This window comes from Nyctereutes procyonoides, unplaced genomic scaffold, assembly GCF_905146905.1.
Source record: "Nyctereutes procyonoides isolate TBG_1078 unplaced genomic scaffold, NYPRO_anot_genome, whole genome shotgun sequence".
Classification (NCBI taxonomy): Eukaryota; Metazoa; Chordata; class Mammalia; order Carnivora; family Canidae; genus Nyctereutes; species Nyctereutes procyonoides.
The window spans coordinates 46,561,501-46,575,909 of NW_026575140.1; the positions used below are offsets into that span (position 1 = coordinate 46,561,501).

Genomic DNA, 14,409 nt, shown 5'->3' on the forward strand with positions numbered 1-14,409 from the left:
TCAGTCTTTCTGGAGCACAGCTCTGGCATAATCGCATTCCATTCAGAAACCTCTTGTAATTACCCATTGCCTATAGGATAGGTCCTGTCATTCAAGACACTCCACAATATAACCCAGGTCTATCCCCAGAGTATGGCAGAGGCTAAGGAGCAGGCTCTGGAGCAAAACTACCAAAAGTTGAATCTCAGATCTACCAAATCTATTGCTTATCAGGCATTCATCTTTGTGCATGATATTTATTGCTCCATTGTTTAATTTCCCCATCCATATTACAGAAGTAATTATAGTACCTATCTCACAGAGTCATAAGAATTGAGGTATCTGGTTCTTATTATATAACAAGTACAAAATGAATGCTATTTATCTATTATTAGTATTATTATTATTCTATTCTTCTCAAGCTTCCTTATAGCTGAGGCTTTGCTGCTTGACCCTCCACTCTTGTTCCCTCCACCTGAAATGCCTTTTAGCCACATCTAACTAAAAGAAGGTAAATTAGTTTAGTTTTATCTCCCAGTACCAATTGGCTGGCTGGTGGTGGTCAGCTGGGGACTGAGTGGAGAAACATTCAGTGTTTCTGTTTCAACTCAGGGTAGATGGGTGGGGTAGAGTGGGAAAGAGACTGTAGTCAGTTGTTAATAGGGAAGCAGAAGCATGAGAGTTTTTGCTATTCCAGATCTAAAAGCTCTCATTGTCAAAGTATCCTTCAAATACAGTACCTCATGTTTTCTCAACTCAAGTCCCTTAATCATAATCATAGATGTAAAGTCTCCTCGCCATAAGTAAGATAGTCATGGATCCAGGGATTAGAACATGGAATGCCCTTAAATTACATAATTAATCTTCTGAATATATCCAATAAAGTAGATACTATTATCATCACTCCTCTCATAATTGATAACAATAAGGCACAAGTAGGTTAAGTAACTTTCCCAGAGTGCAGCAGTAAATGCAACAGAGCCAGGTTTGAGGTAGGTATTCCTGAGCCCATGTTTTTAACTACTATGTTAAATGGCTTATTAAACAACTTAATATTTGCTGATCTGAAACTTTGACAGCAAAATTATTTCTAGGGGACTTGAAATTCACATGAGCTCCTTGCTATCTTTGATATCTCTCAATATTCACATGCATCTACACAACCTCCACACATACAGTTATATATTGCATCATAGCCTGGTTTATTTTAGGTCTCTGAGCTATGTTTTATTTATGTAAGAGAATCTTTCTGATTTTTATGATTGCAGTCTTTTCATGTATGTCAGTTTTTGAGGATCCATTTCTACAATTAAGCAGAAACCATGCTTTACATACTTTATGTAGTACTGCTTAAAGGGTCAGATGCCCAAGATAAAAAACCTCTGATATCCTTTGAGTATAGGCCAATTAAGATAAGTGCCCTATGTCCCAAATGTTTTCTATTGGCCTTCATGCTGAAATTGTCATTGAGGGTCACGCAGGACTCAGTGTATTTGAATCTGTATGGGGCTCCAACTTTACTTCTACCTGCTTCACACGGAAACGGAAATATTTTTTTGCTTTATCCTTAGGTTAATGTAAGCATTGAAGAATTTTTAACATGTAAGCAAAGTCCTTTTATTTAGTTTTGAACTGGTCACTTTTGCTGCAGGTGGGAATGTTGGACATTAGACCAAATAGAGGCCATTTTAGCAATTCAAGCAGAAGGTAATTATAGCTTGTACTAAAACCGTATTTGATACATAGAGAAATGGATATTTTGAAGAAATGTTTAATTAGTAAATGTCTTGGTAATAAATTAGGTATAGGGGCTAAAGGAGAAGTAGGCTTCAGGTTCATGACACTGGATGAAAAATATTTGTATTTAGGGATCCCTGGGTGGCGCAGCGGTTTGGCGCCTGCCTTTGGCCCAGGGCGCGATCCTGGAGGCCCGGGATCGAATCCCATGTCGGGCTCCCTGCATGGAGCCTGCTTCTCCCTCTGCCTGTGTCTCTGCCTCTCTCTCTCTCTCTCTCTCTCTCTCTCTCTCTCTCTCCCTGTGACTATCATAAAAAAAAAATATTTGTATTTAATGTTAGGTCACAGTGGATGATGACTTAGTTGAGAGAATTTGGTGAAGGTCATGAATATAGTTTTTACATGATAAATTTGGTGTGCTTTAGAAACATTCAAGGAGAGCGTCCTCCGCCCACCGGGCCGCCGGGCCGGGCCCCGCGCGACTGTGCAGCGGCGGCCGGGCTGGCGCCGAGCCCCGAGCGGACCCGCGGTGGCGCGAGCGCTCCGGCCGCCGCCTCCCGGCTGACCCCGCGATCTGAGGCTGTCAGAGATGACTCTGGTTCTGTCCATGAATAGATTCTGCGAGCCCATTGTCTCGGAAGGAGCTGCTGAAATTGCTGGGTACCAGACGCTATGGGAGGCTGACAGCTACGGAGGACTGAGCCCCCTGGGCCAGCACAGGCTCCTCTGCAGGGAGACCGGGGAGCCGGTCCCCCACTGGCAGGATCACATTACAGGGGAATTTCAAATCCTATAACAACATCCAAGATCACATACTTTAAGAGGAAGTATGTGGAAGAAGAGGATTTTCACCCACCACTCAGCAGCTGTAGCCATAAAACCATCTCGATTTTTGAGGAACGAGCCCACATCCTTTATTTGTCCTTAGAAAAGCTAAAGTTTATCGATGATCCCGAAGTGTACCTCCGAAGATCTGTCCTTATAAACAATTTGATGAAAAGGATCCATGGAGAAATCATCATGCAGAATAACTGGTGCTTTCCTGACTGCTCTTTCAATGGCACCTCTGCCCAAGAGTGGTTTATGGCTCAAGACTGTCCTTACCGGAAACGACCACGGATGGCCAAAGAGGAGTGTGAAAAGTTTCATGCCTGCTGCTTTTACCAAGAATGTGGTGGTCACTACCTAAATGGACCCCTTTCCCTCCATGCTAGCGTCGGAAGTGCCTCCACCACTGCCCCGTCCCCCCGCCCCCCCCCCTCCCCCCCGCCTTTACCGAGTTGTTCCCACCAGGTGGATTTCGATGTAGGCAGCACATCTGTTTACAAAGGTGATGGCCAGGTACCTGCCAATGAAATCTTTGTCACTAATGTCAGGTCACTAGGTGTTCAGGAAAAGGCCCCAGTAAGTGATGAGAAAGCAAATAATGACACCAGCAGGGATGGTGGCCCCCTAAGCCATGAACCTGGGGGAAATGACCTTGCTTTTGAGTGCAAAGGCCAATTTTATGATTATTTTGAGACTGGATATAATGAAAAAAGCAATGTGAGTGAGTCTTGGAAAAAGTCCTTAAGGAAAAAGGAGCCTTCACCAAGTAACAAACCGTGCTGTGGCAAAGGGAGTAAAATATGAGCCATCTTTTCACCGAAGCTTCTGAAGCATGCACAGCATGGTCAATTAGCTCTCATAAATTTTATTTTGAATGGATTTTATAGTTTTGTACAACTGATAAAATTATGCCATTAACACGCCGTGTCGTTTTAATTCCTGGAGAGCAGATTGCATAAAACATCTGTATAGTAGGCATCAGCGAGCTACTTAGAAATGTGGTGATGTTCCCAAGAAAACAGTTGACTTAATGCTTAAAAGTATACCTTAGTTGTCCTACAGAAAAGGTCAGTAGATTAGACTGGGGGACAACGTGCCCTTGTGATCTTTCCAATACCCCCCCAAGGAGCCTGTCACTAGCTAAAAAAACTGCATCATGTTTGCCAATTAATTAGGTAGTTATTTGGAAAGCAAACCAACATAACCAGCAAAGGATGTCTGCTTCTTCTCTATGATACAGTATTTTTTTCTGAATAAAAGACCAAAGACAGGGAGCTAGATGAAGTGGCTTCACCGTGCCGTTAAGTACTTGTATTTAACAGTCTTGGGTGAAAGATGAAAATAGGATGTAACATAATGAAACACCTGTCTGGGTGCGGCAATCAACAATATGTGTAGAAGGGTAATCCCTGCAAGTTCCTGGCTTGCCTGTGATGCGTGATTAGGCAGTTAGAGAGGTGTTATACAGGGCGATTTTTGGTGCCTTACTTTATCTTAATTTTTGCCAATGTGAAAATTAAGGATAAATCAGAGTTACAGCAGGGATTTAACAAACAGGAAAAAAAATACACAGGGTGGATCAATATTGTTTGGAAACCGTTAACTTCGAAACTATTGTGTTCAACTTTTGATTCAACATCTCTATTCTTCCTTTGTTTTTGATGCCCAATTGCTTTTGGATTTGGCATTTTTAGAAAGGGATGGGGGAAACAATAGAGCTGTTAGAAACCAGCACTAAGCTGCTTGAGCTTTTCTATGGCAACGGTCCGTTGCTGGGGTTTGGGTTTTTTGGGTTTTGGGTTTTTGTTTTGTTTTGTTTTGTTTTCTTGTCCAGTGAAGTTCATGAACCAGTGGCATGCATTATACTTTAATCTGTTTTGCATCATTTCACTCGTTTAGATTATAAAAAGCATGTGGTTTTTTATATATGACTTTTGCTGTTGATTAAGAAGCACAATGTTAATAAATGATGTGGTGATCAATGAGGTTTTATCTTAAAGAATGTAAAGACTTTAGTTTTTGGAAAGTTATTTTGGAGAAATGGGACTCAGTTGGCAATAGCTACCATGTATTTGGTCGACGTTTTTCTCAATGATTTCTTTAATTTGTACATTTGCAAAAGTGTTCAGAGTGCCCCTCTGACCGTCCTTCCTTCCTTCCACTCCAGCCAGCTCCTCCTGCTAAACTGTATTCCAATTTCCAAGGTTGCTAATTGACTAGGGCCTCCTTAAACAATACTTCACGGGAACCAAATGCCAAACGGAGGAAATAAGTAAGTCCTCCCAGTTTCTCCAAGATAAAGCTTTTTTATTATTGTTATTAATATTAAATATAGGTCTCATTCATACAGTGTATGAGTAGGATCATCATTTGGAAAATGTCCACAAGGACCAATTTTTAAAACATGTTCTTGTGTTATGGCTAAATAGTCTAGTAATGTTTTGTCCTTTATTTTCAATATTTGATAAACATTTGATGTTGAAAACTTAGATGATAGATGCTTGTATATGAACGTGTTGTAATAAAGTGAGGTTTTCTTGATATATATTTATTAAAACGATCAAAATTCAAAAAAAAAAGAAAAGAAACATTCAAGGAGAGAAATCAGGAAGGCATTTGACTATATATGTCTAGAGCTTAGAGATAAATTGTGTCCTGAAAAAAAATGTCTCTGTGTCACTTACATATATTTATAATGGTATATAATGACTTGAATGATATCCTCAATAAAAGTGATATCCTCAATAAAAAGTGAGAAAAAAAGGAGCCTAGCGTTCAGCTTTGAAGATCTCAATCATTAAAGTTTAAGTAGGAAAGAATGAGTTTGCAAAGTCAGAATGACCCTATCTTCAGTTGGTGAGTTACTTAGTGTCCCATTTCTTCCAGTTCATTCAACATCAACACTGTGAACACAAAGAAACTAAGCTTCTGTGATTGCAATGGAGAAATGGGCAAACAAAGCAGAAAATCCCATTTAGGGTGGCCTGACATTAAAAGCAACTATCTTCATTAGATTTCTCTCTGAAAATCCTTACACTATCATAATAGATTTTTTTTTGGCTTTGTCTTAGAGTTTCCAAGAAAGTACACCTTACCTTCTCCTCTCCTACTGGGAATAGGTCCCTCTTTCATCACTCCAACACTGTGGTTTCCAAAAAAGATGCCATATTTTTATTGATCCAGCTTCCCTGGACATAGTCATCACTCTAAAAGCAGACACAGACCTTTGACCTAAGCTAGATAGGTTAGAGTTTTTTTTTAATTTATTATTATTATTATTATTATTATTATTATTATTATTGATACTTTAGCTTGAAGCATAAGAGAACAAGCCTCAGTGCCTCACTGGTGATAAAGTTTTTGTCACACCTTATGGCACATATCCAGGGGCCAGGTTAAATTCAGCCATGTGGAAGATGTCTATCTGAGGGACAGAAGCCAATCTGCAAGGAGCATACTGAAAGATTAAATAGTCCTGGTGCCTGGCAATATCTGAGATTTAGTTACTCATGAGGCACAGCTGCATCCTAGCCCTTATTGTAGTTTGCATCCTTAAGACAATAAATTACATTTTTTGCAAAGGTAATATATAATTATTGGATAGGCACTTGACATGCAGCTATGCACTGAGTTCTCCCTCATATGCTATGGCTGAAAGAGCAGTCATCCCTGCTGATGATTAAGAAAGGAGAAGGTGGAGGGCTGAGAAGGGAGGCTCACTGCACCCCTGAGCTGAAAGGCTCTCTCTGAAGCACTGCAGAAAGGTGGCAGAAAATCAGCTCAGGAAGGGGGTGGATGTATTTGGTTTATTCATGAATGATGTGCTATAGTTTTGTAATTGCCCTCTGGGATCTGGAGTTGCCATTATCTCTTACAAGGTAATAAAGTTGTGGGATGACATTACTTTTCTTAATCTGTTGAATTCTATTAATTCAATTTTAGTCACGCAAGTGGAGAGGGAGTGGGAGAATGAACTCTTCTACCATTACAGGGGAAGCAGCCTTTAGACCAAGGGCCTCTTCTTGACCACAAAGTTTACTTAGGATCTGCCTGGGGAATGTTGGGATACAGAGTATGAGGAAATACCAGGGGGCAGAGGGAAGGGTACATATAAATTCAGCATAATCCAAAACAACACTTAAGAAAGAATTGTTTCTTCCTCATTGAGCTAACTGAAATGTGGTTTTCATGAGTTTTTGTTTAGATCATCAGATTCTTTAAAGACAGTAATGATAAAGCTTTTATGTATTGTCACCAATTATATACTGGAAGGGTGTTGACACTGGCCCTGTGTTGCCCTTAATTTCCACAATGAGCTTATAGGGTATGCATCATCATGACACTTTATAGGTGAAAAAACTGAGGCTCAGAGAGATTGAGTTTTTTATTTTATTTTTTTTTTTATTTATTCATGATAGACATAGAGAGAGAGAGGCAGAGACACAGGCAGAGGGAGATGCAGGCTCCACGCAGGGAGCCCGATGTGGGACTCGATCCCTGGACCCCAGGACCGCGCCCTGGGCCAAAGCAGGCACTAAACCACTGAGCCACCCAGGGAACCCTAGAGATTGAGTTTTTAATAAAAGATATCCCACTGGTAAAAGGAAGGACTTTAACTCAAATGTGTGTTTCTAATGACAAATCCAGAGAGAACTGACTTCTAAATTTCCCCTAATATTCAGATCTCTGTAGTTATAACCAAGATAATTTCACTGGACAAAAGGGCTTGGTGAGCATGCAATAGAGTGGGATGGTAGCTCCAGCCTTCCCACTTCATCTCCCTGAGTTGTGTTTGCCTGTCCTTCCCAGTCCACGGGTGTGGGGTCCAGTTGGAGGCAGTTGACTGGATCTGATGACCTTTGGAATCCCTGACCCCAACCTGAGGATCTCCTTTTTCAGAGAGGGGCTGGTCCTTATCACTTTGTATTATCAGACTGTAGTTCTCTTCAAGAAGCACAATACCAATGAGATGATACTGTGGTGACTTTTCAAGCAGGAATTTCCATGCCTGTCTGAGTTGATAATCAGGACCATGCCTTCTTATTCATGAGCTTTTCAGCTAATACACCATGATTAATGCTGAGTTCCATGGCTTTGTAGATCTGGACCTGCTGGTGTGCAGGTGTTCAGAACACATTGTCTTATAAGCATCATGGTCCCTCCAGATCCTCTCCTAAGACTTCTGTCCCTACCATGGACCCTGGCTCTAAGAACAACATTAATGTTGCAGCCAACTTTTTCCTACAATGCTAAGCACTTAGCCCTAAAAGGCAGGCTAGGAGAGGAAACCAAAGTGAACCTCCTCTTGGAAGAGGTTTACTTCTAACCCTGCATGCCCAGGCTCAGAGCCTCAGCCCTAAAGAGGGCACTGTCATCTAAACAAGGTAGTCACAATTCAATTTCATGAAGGGATTAACTTTTTTTTTAATAAAAAAAATGTTAGGGATCCCTGGGTGGCGCAGCGGTTTGGCGCCTGCCTTTGGCCCAGGGCGCGATCCTGGAGACCCGGGATCGAGTCCCACGTCGGGCTCTCGGTGCATGGAGCCTGCTTCTCCCTCTGCCTGTGTCTCTGCCTCTCTCTCTCTCTCACTGTGTGCCTATCATAAATAAATAAATAAATAAAATTAAAAAAAAAAAAAAATGTTAAGCATATGCTAGAGATGCATCAAAGTTGGAAAACAATCTCTCGAATTGTTAATCACACTGCAGTCTGGCCACCAGCATGAAGTAGAGGCATTTCCATTATTTTCACCTCACCATCTATCTCATCAGCTATGGGGTTGTAACATGGGATAAACGTCCAGGACATCAGAGGAAAAAGAAGACCCCAGTTTCTCTGGACCAGCCAACATCCCTCCATCCCTGCCCATGGAGAGCTTTCTCTTGTGCTAGCTGTTTTTCTTCTACTTAGCTCTCAGGTATGACTCCCTTCCTCTTTGTCTTTATACTCACTTCTCCCCTCCCCTCCTTTTTTAAAGATTTTATTTATTTATGAGACACACACACACACATACAGAGGCAGAGACAAAGGCAGAGGGAGAAGCAGGCTCCACGCAGGGATCTGACATGGGACTCGATCCCGGGACTCCAGGATCAGGCCCTGGGGTGAAGGCGGCGCTAAACCGCTAAGCCACCTGGGCTGCCCAACTTCTCTCCCTTTTGAAGGCTTTCATTTGCACTCTGTTTTCTCCCTCTCGCTTCTCTCACTGGAACACACTTTGTATCACCTTTCTCTCCCTAATTCCCTTCCAATCCCTCTATACATATATGCTTTTTAATTTTTTCCTTTTATTTTCACTTCTTATTGCCTCCCCCTTTCTCAGCTTCATCTTTTATTTCACCTTCTTCATCACCTCATATCCTGTCTTTATCTCATATCCTCCTGATTTCATCCTTGTCTGTCTGCCTCTCTCCTTCCTCTCCTCCTCCTCTCACATCAGCCCATGCCTGTAACTTCCAGTCAGGTGTCCATCTTGAATAGCAGGTTCCTCAGAAAGTCTTAAAAAAAGAAAAGCAAAAACACAAACAAACAAAAACTGTGCTGGAATGGAAATTCATTCACATTCCAAATATCAACTATTTTATTCACTCAAATCCTTGCCCACCCAGAATTTTAGCAGTGTATGAAAGTGCTCCAGTAATTGTATAGCAAAGGTCACTGCTAAGATGTCTGTAAACAGAGAAAACATTTTCCCCCTCAATAGAGATTCCTGCTGGAGGCCTCGCGGGCTCACAGATTTATTTAATCTTTACTTAAAGCCATCACAAAATCATCTTTTGCCCACTCTTGGAAATGAGTGTCTTAAATCCTGTAGGAAACGTGGCCAGCTTTTCCTCATTAGCTTATTTTGCTGGGTAGATGCCTAAGGAGTAGTGTGAAAATAGAAGACTTTTCATTTCAAGACCTAGTGATTCACAGATATCCTGGCACTTAAAAAAATTCTCAGCACTTAATGTTGAAGATTTGGGGGTGGAGTGAAAGTCTATAGGAATAATTCTTTTCCCCAGGTCTGGCTTAAGAATGTAGCCACAGTTAGAAGATGGTGATGACACTATCTCAGCCATCTTTCCCAGAGCTCTTTTTGGACCTGGAACTTTCAGCACCATGTTTTCACCACTATTTGTGCTGCTCCAAGATAGATGTCTACTTTTTTTAAGACACTCTGTGAGTTGTTAGGAGTCCAATAAAATGAAGTGTTTCAAACAGGGAACTATTTCATCCCAAAGGCACAGTTCCATATCAGGAATGCTATTACTAGATCCAGAATTAAAATAGTAAATGACATAAAGTCTTACAAAAATGAAAGTCCTGCCCAAGCTGCTTTCACAGGGAACTAAGCCTTTTTCTGTGTGGACATGGTTAAATTGTGATATCCCAGAACCCCCATCCTACATGTGTGAGGCAATATCTCATTGTGGGTTTGACTTGTGTTCTCCTAACAATTAGTGATATCGAGCATTCTGTGTCTGTTGATCACCTCTCTGTCTTCTTTGAAAAAAAGTACATTCAAGTTCTCAGCCCAGTTTTTAATTAGATTATTTGTTTTCTTGTTTTTGGTATTGAGCTGTACGAGTTCTTTGTATATTTTAGATATTAATTCCTTATCAGATATATTATTTGCAAACACCCTCTCCCATTCAGTAGGTTGCCTTTTTTTTGTTTTGTTTTTTAATTATTTATTTATGATAGTCATACAGAGAGAGAGAGAGGCAGAGACAAGGCAGAGACATAGGCAGAGGGAGAAGCAGGCTCCATGCACCGGGAGCCCGACATGGGATTCGATCCCGGGTCTCCAGGATCGCGCCCTGGGCCAAAGGCAGGCGCCAAACCGCTGCGCCACCCAGGGATCCCAACCTTTTTTGTTTTGTTGACAGTTTCCTTTGCTGTGCAAAAACCTATTCAGTTGGATATAGTTCCAACAGTTTATTTTTGCTTTTTTTTTTTTTTTTTTTTGTCCCTTACCTGAGGAGTCATATTCAGAAAAAGGTTGCTAAGGCCAATGTCCAAGAGATTACTGGCTACGTTTTCTTTTAGGAATTTTATGGTTTCAGATCTTATATTTAGGTCTTTAAATATATTCAGTTTTTACATGTCCCTCTGCCACATAGTTTATAAGAGTCTCTAGGGCCGAGACTTGATAAAAAAAAAAAAAAAAAAAAACCTCATCAGAACTTTGCACATAGCACAGGTGAAAAATCTTCCCTGATTTTTATACTGCAAAATATCAGAAATAATAATTCTGTTCTCTTTACTCTAGGATCCATAAACTACCAGCTTTGCCGAAGATGAAAGAACAGACCACACTGTAGCCAGTTTATGTGTCCCCTATATCCTGAGGCTTCTCTCTACTATTCTCTCAAGAAGCAGAAACCAGCCATCCTGGGCCTTGCAATCGCCCCTGTTTTATAGCTGGTCTCAGTACTCTCTGTCACATCAGAGGTAATGACTATGAGTTATGGGTGTCTAGAGTAAAAATGTAGTGACAGGAGTCATAGAGAAGAGCTGGAAAGATATTTATCGTGTGCTCAGATCTGACGGGTGGATACCAGGTCTTCCCTATTGTTTTGCAACTTCTATGACTGGGACTCTGGCCTTGTTTCCATGAGGAACATAAACTGCACCTCCTATGGCTGAATAAGAGAAACAGAGAGCCCTGTACATCTGAATTGGACAAGACTATGTCCTGTCTGGGTGGTAAGTCTGTTTGATGTCCTCAGGCATGGTAATTTCATCAAAAGACCACGGATGGAAAAAAATCAATGCTTACCAACACGTAGACAAAGCAGAGATGACTTTTTTTTAATATCCTCTTCTCCCAGGAAGAAATCATAGTTCTTGAAATTCCCCCCCCCCCATTAGTCCCTCTGTGTGGTATTCGAAAGCCCACTCAGCACCTCTGTTGTCTGGAAGCCACAGCTCCTAAACCACCCTACATCTTCAGAAATATCTTCCATCTGGCTAGGGCTGAGCCAGAGCCAGAAAAGAGGCTGAGTTAGATCAGGGCCAGTGACTGAGAATCCAGAGCCCTTACATGGAGCTTCTGGCTGGGGGAAACTCTGCCTCCATGCACTTCTGAATTTAGGTTGAGTGGTTCAGCTTTAGCTGACCTAAGTGAATTGTTCTCCCAGGGGCTCTCAATCAATGTATTAGGTAGGTGCTGGAGAGATTTGCTTAAGCAATTTATTTAGCAAGGCTTTCACCAGCATGAGTATATGATAGATGTATGGTATGAACCCCACAACCTGCCCCCAGCCTTGAGTAGACTCTTGACAGTTAACAAGACTCTAATCAACATCTTCCTATCCTCACTCATTTATTCCTAGATCCATTCATTCATCTGAACATCTACCAGAAGAATGCATTGTGCAAGGCCCAGAGTCAATAAAGTATAGTTTATTGACTTGGGTTCTACTCTTAACTATTGTATTGATTGTGAAAGACTTTGGCTAAATTGCACAATCAATCTGAACAGAAGCTTCTTTATAAGAAAGGGCCTAATAACACTACTCTCATACTTAAGGTTCCTATGAGAATTAGATGAGCTAATTATCTAGAATGGTTATACAGTGCATGCTATGCACAAAAAAATGATAGCTATCATGACTCTCAAGGTACAGTGTCTAGATCCAGAAAGCTCACATCCTCTGGGGTCTCTGGTGAAAAGGAACAAATAAATGATAGGAACCAAGTCCCAGATTCCCAGGAATGCATATCTCTTGGCTCTTCCACAGAACTTGTATGGAATAGAGCTTATTTCCTAAATTCGTGCTCCTATCCAAAACATGACCCAGATGCTCATAGGCTAAATTAGCAGTGGGGAGAGGTCACATGGAATTCAAGGTACTATTTCATTTTTTTCTCACGTTCAGAACAAGCTATTTTTGCAAAGTATGATAAATCATTTCTATGGAGACCATTTCATCATGTGGGACTCATCTCACTGATAACACAGTGGAACTTTGTTATTGATGTCTTCTGAAAAAAAAACTGATAATTGGGTGTGCATAGACACTTGTGTTCAGCCTGAACACACATACACACAATCTTTCCAATGACTTTTTTTTTCCTTAGAACTTTTGCACGTGATGGGATGAGCACTGGGTGCTATGCTATATGTTGGCAAATTGAACTCCAATAAAAAATAAATAGATATTTTTTAAAAAAGAACTTTTGCAAAGCAGATTCATTTTTACTCCAGAAATCATGGCATTGCTGGGCATCAGCAAAGCTTCTATTGTATTGAAGGGTTGGTTTGCATTCAAGCAGGTGATAAGAAAAGAGGTGGATCCAGTGGTGAGTTAAAGATAGAAATGGCAGACAGGGTGACAAAACATGAGAGAATCCTACCTCTGGGAAAGCAACAAGGGGTAGTGGAAGGGGAGATGGGTGGGGGGATGGGGGGACTGGTGACTGGCACTGAGGAGGGCATTTGATGGGATGAGCACTGGGTGTTATACTATATGTTGGCAAATCAAACTCCAATAAAAAATATACAAAATAAATAAATAAATAAAAATAAAAAATAAAGATAGAAATGGCCAGAGGGTGGCAGATAGTCACCATCAATGAGGAAATTCAAGATATTTTTGTTTTTGTACTTTTTAAAACAAGTTTAGGGGAACCAGCTATGCCAGTTTCAACTGTCAATGCCCAATTTGGGGAAATAATGACACTGTGTTATCTGAAACATCTCTAAGCTTACAAGCCCCCTCCTCTGATCACCCCAGGTTGCTGTAGATGTTTTTCCCTGCTCACCCTACACACACACACCACACACACCCACACACACACACACATTCTACTTAGCATAAACTCTATTCAAATCTTGAGTGTTCATTGATCTTCTACTATGATCCAAGCACTGTGAGAAGTCCTGTGGATCGTAAAAAAAATTGGAAAGGTAAGGCACATGCTCATAAAACCAATAGTAAAGGTATAGTTTGGTATACAAATACTGGGTATGCAAGTCCAAGTAAAATTTCATAGAAAGGTGGTTTGTTAAGATGATAACCATATAGCCTTAGTCAACTCACTTAGCCTTCAATATTTTAGTTTCTTCATCTGTAAATTGGTGGTAAGAATATATAAAATGGCTTCAAGGAGTGAATAAAATTTTTCTCTAATGGGCTATGTAAATATAAGGGAAAAGTAGAAATACACTCTGTAGGAGTAATTAGAAAAGCCTAATTGTTGAAGGATGTAGATGAGACAGCTTCTGGATTCTAACAGTCATATTTCAGTAAACAAAGCATTGAGAGAATATTTCAAGCAAAAAGGATGACATAAGCAGAATCAGATGACAAAGTGCTGCCTACTTGGAGGAATAGTCAACAGCAGAGTTCAACAGGAATATTGGAGGATACATAGAAGTAGAGGGAAGAAAAAACTGGGAAGGTAGGCTGGGGTCAACCATTGAAGACATTGTATGCCCAGATTCCAGAGAAATATGGGTACTTCCATAAAGCTAGGTAGGAGATATTCCAGACATTTGAACACAGTCATGATATAAAACAGTAGGAGCACAAAATCACAGACCTCAGGCTGAGGTCAATGAGCAGATGTTTTGCTCAAGAAAATGTTTTATTACCATTTAAAAATTAACTTATTCTCTGTAGGTAGAGCCTGCTCATCACCAGTTTGCTATAGGAATTACCCGCCCTATTGTTTTATGACCACAAATTTACACATTTATGTTACTTCTCTTTCCCAGGAAACACATGGAATTTTAATATCTGATTATGTGAAGCTCTGAGAAGAATTAATCTGGTGCCAGGATGGAGGATGGAATACAGACCAGAAGAGGAGGAACAAGTTAGGAGGGACAGATTTCATACAGTTATACATAGATTTCCCAGCACCATTCT

General features: G+C 40.8%; 1 protein-coding gene across 1 annotated transcript; it reads left to right on the top strand.

The window, feature by feature from the left end:
• Positions 1-2,235: 2,235 nt before the first annotated feature.
• Positions 2,236-3,358, top strand: LOC129497527 (SERTA domain-containing protein 4-like). The gene is given in 2 exon segments (XM_055306452.1): positions 2,236-2,411; positions 2,414-3,358. Coding segments are annotated over 2 exon segments (1,041 nt in total). The 5' UTR covers positions 2,236-2,305; the 3' UTR covers positions 3,349-3,358.
• The last annotated feature ends 11,051 nt before the right edge of the window (positions 3,359-14,409 follow it).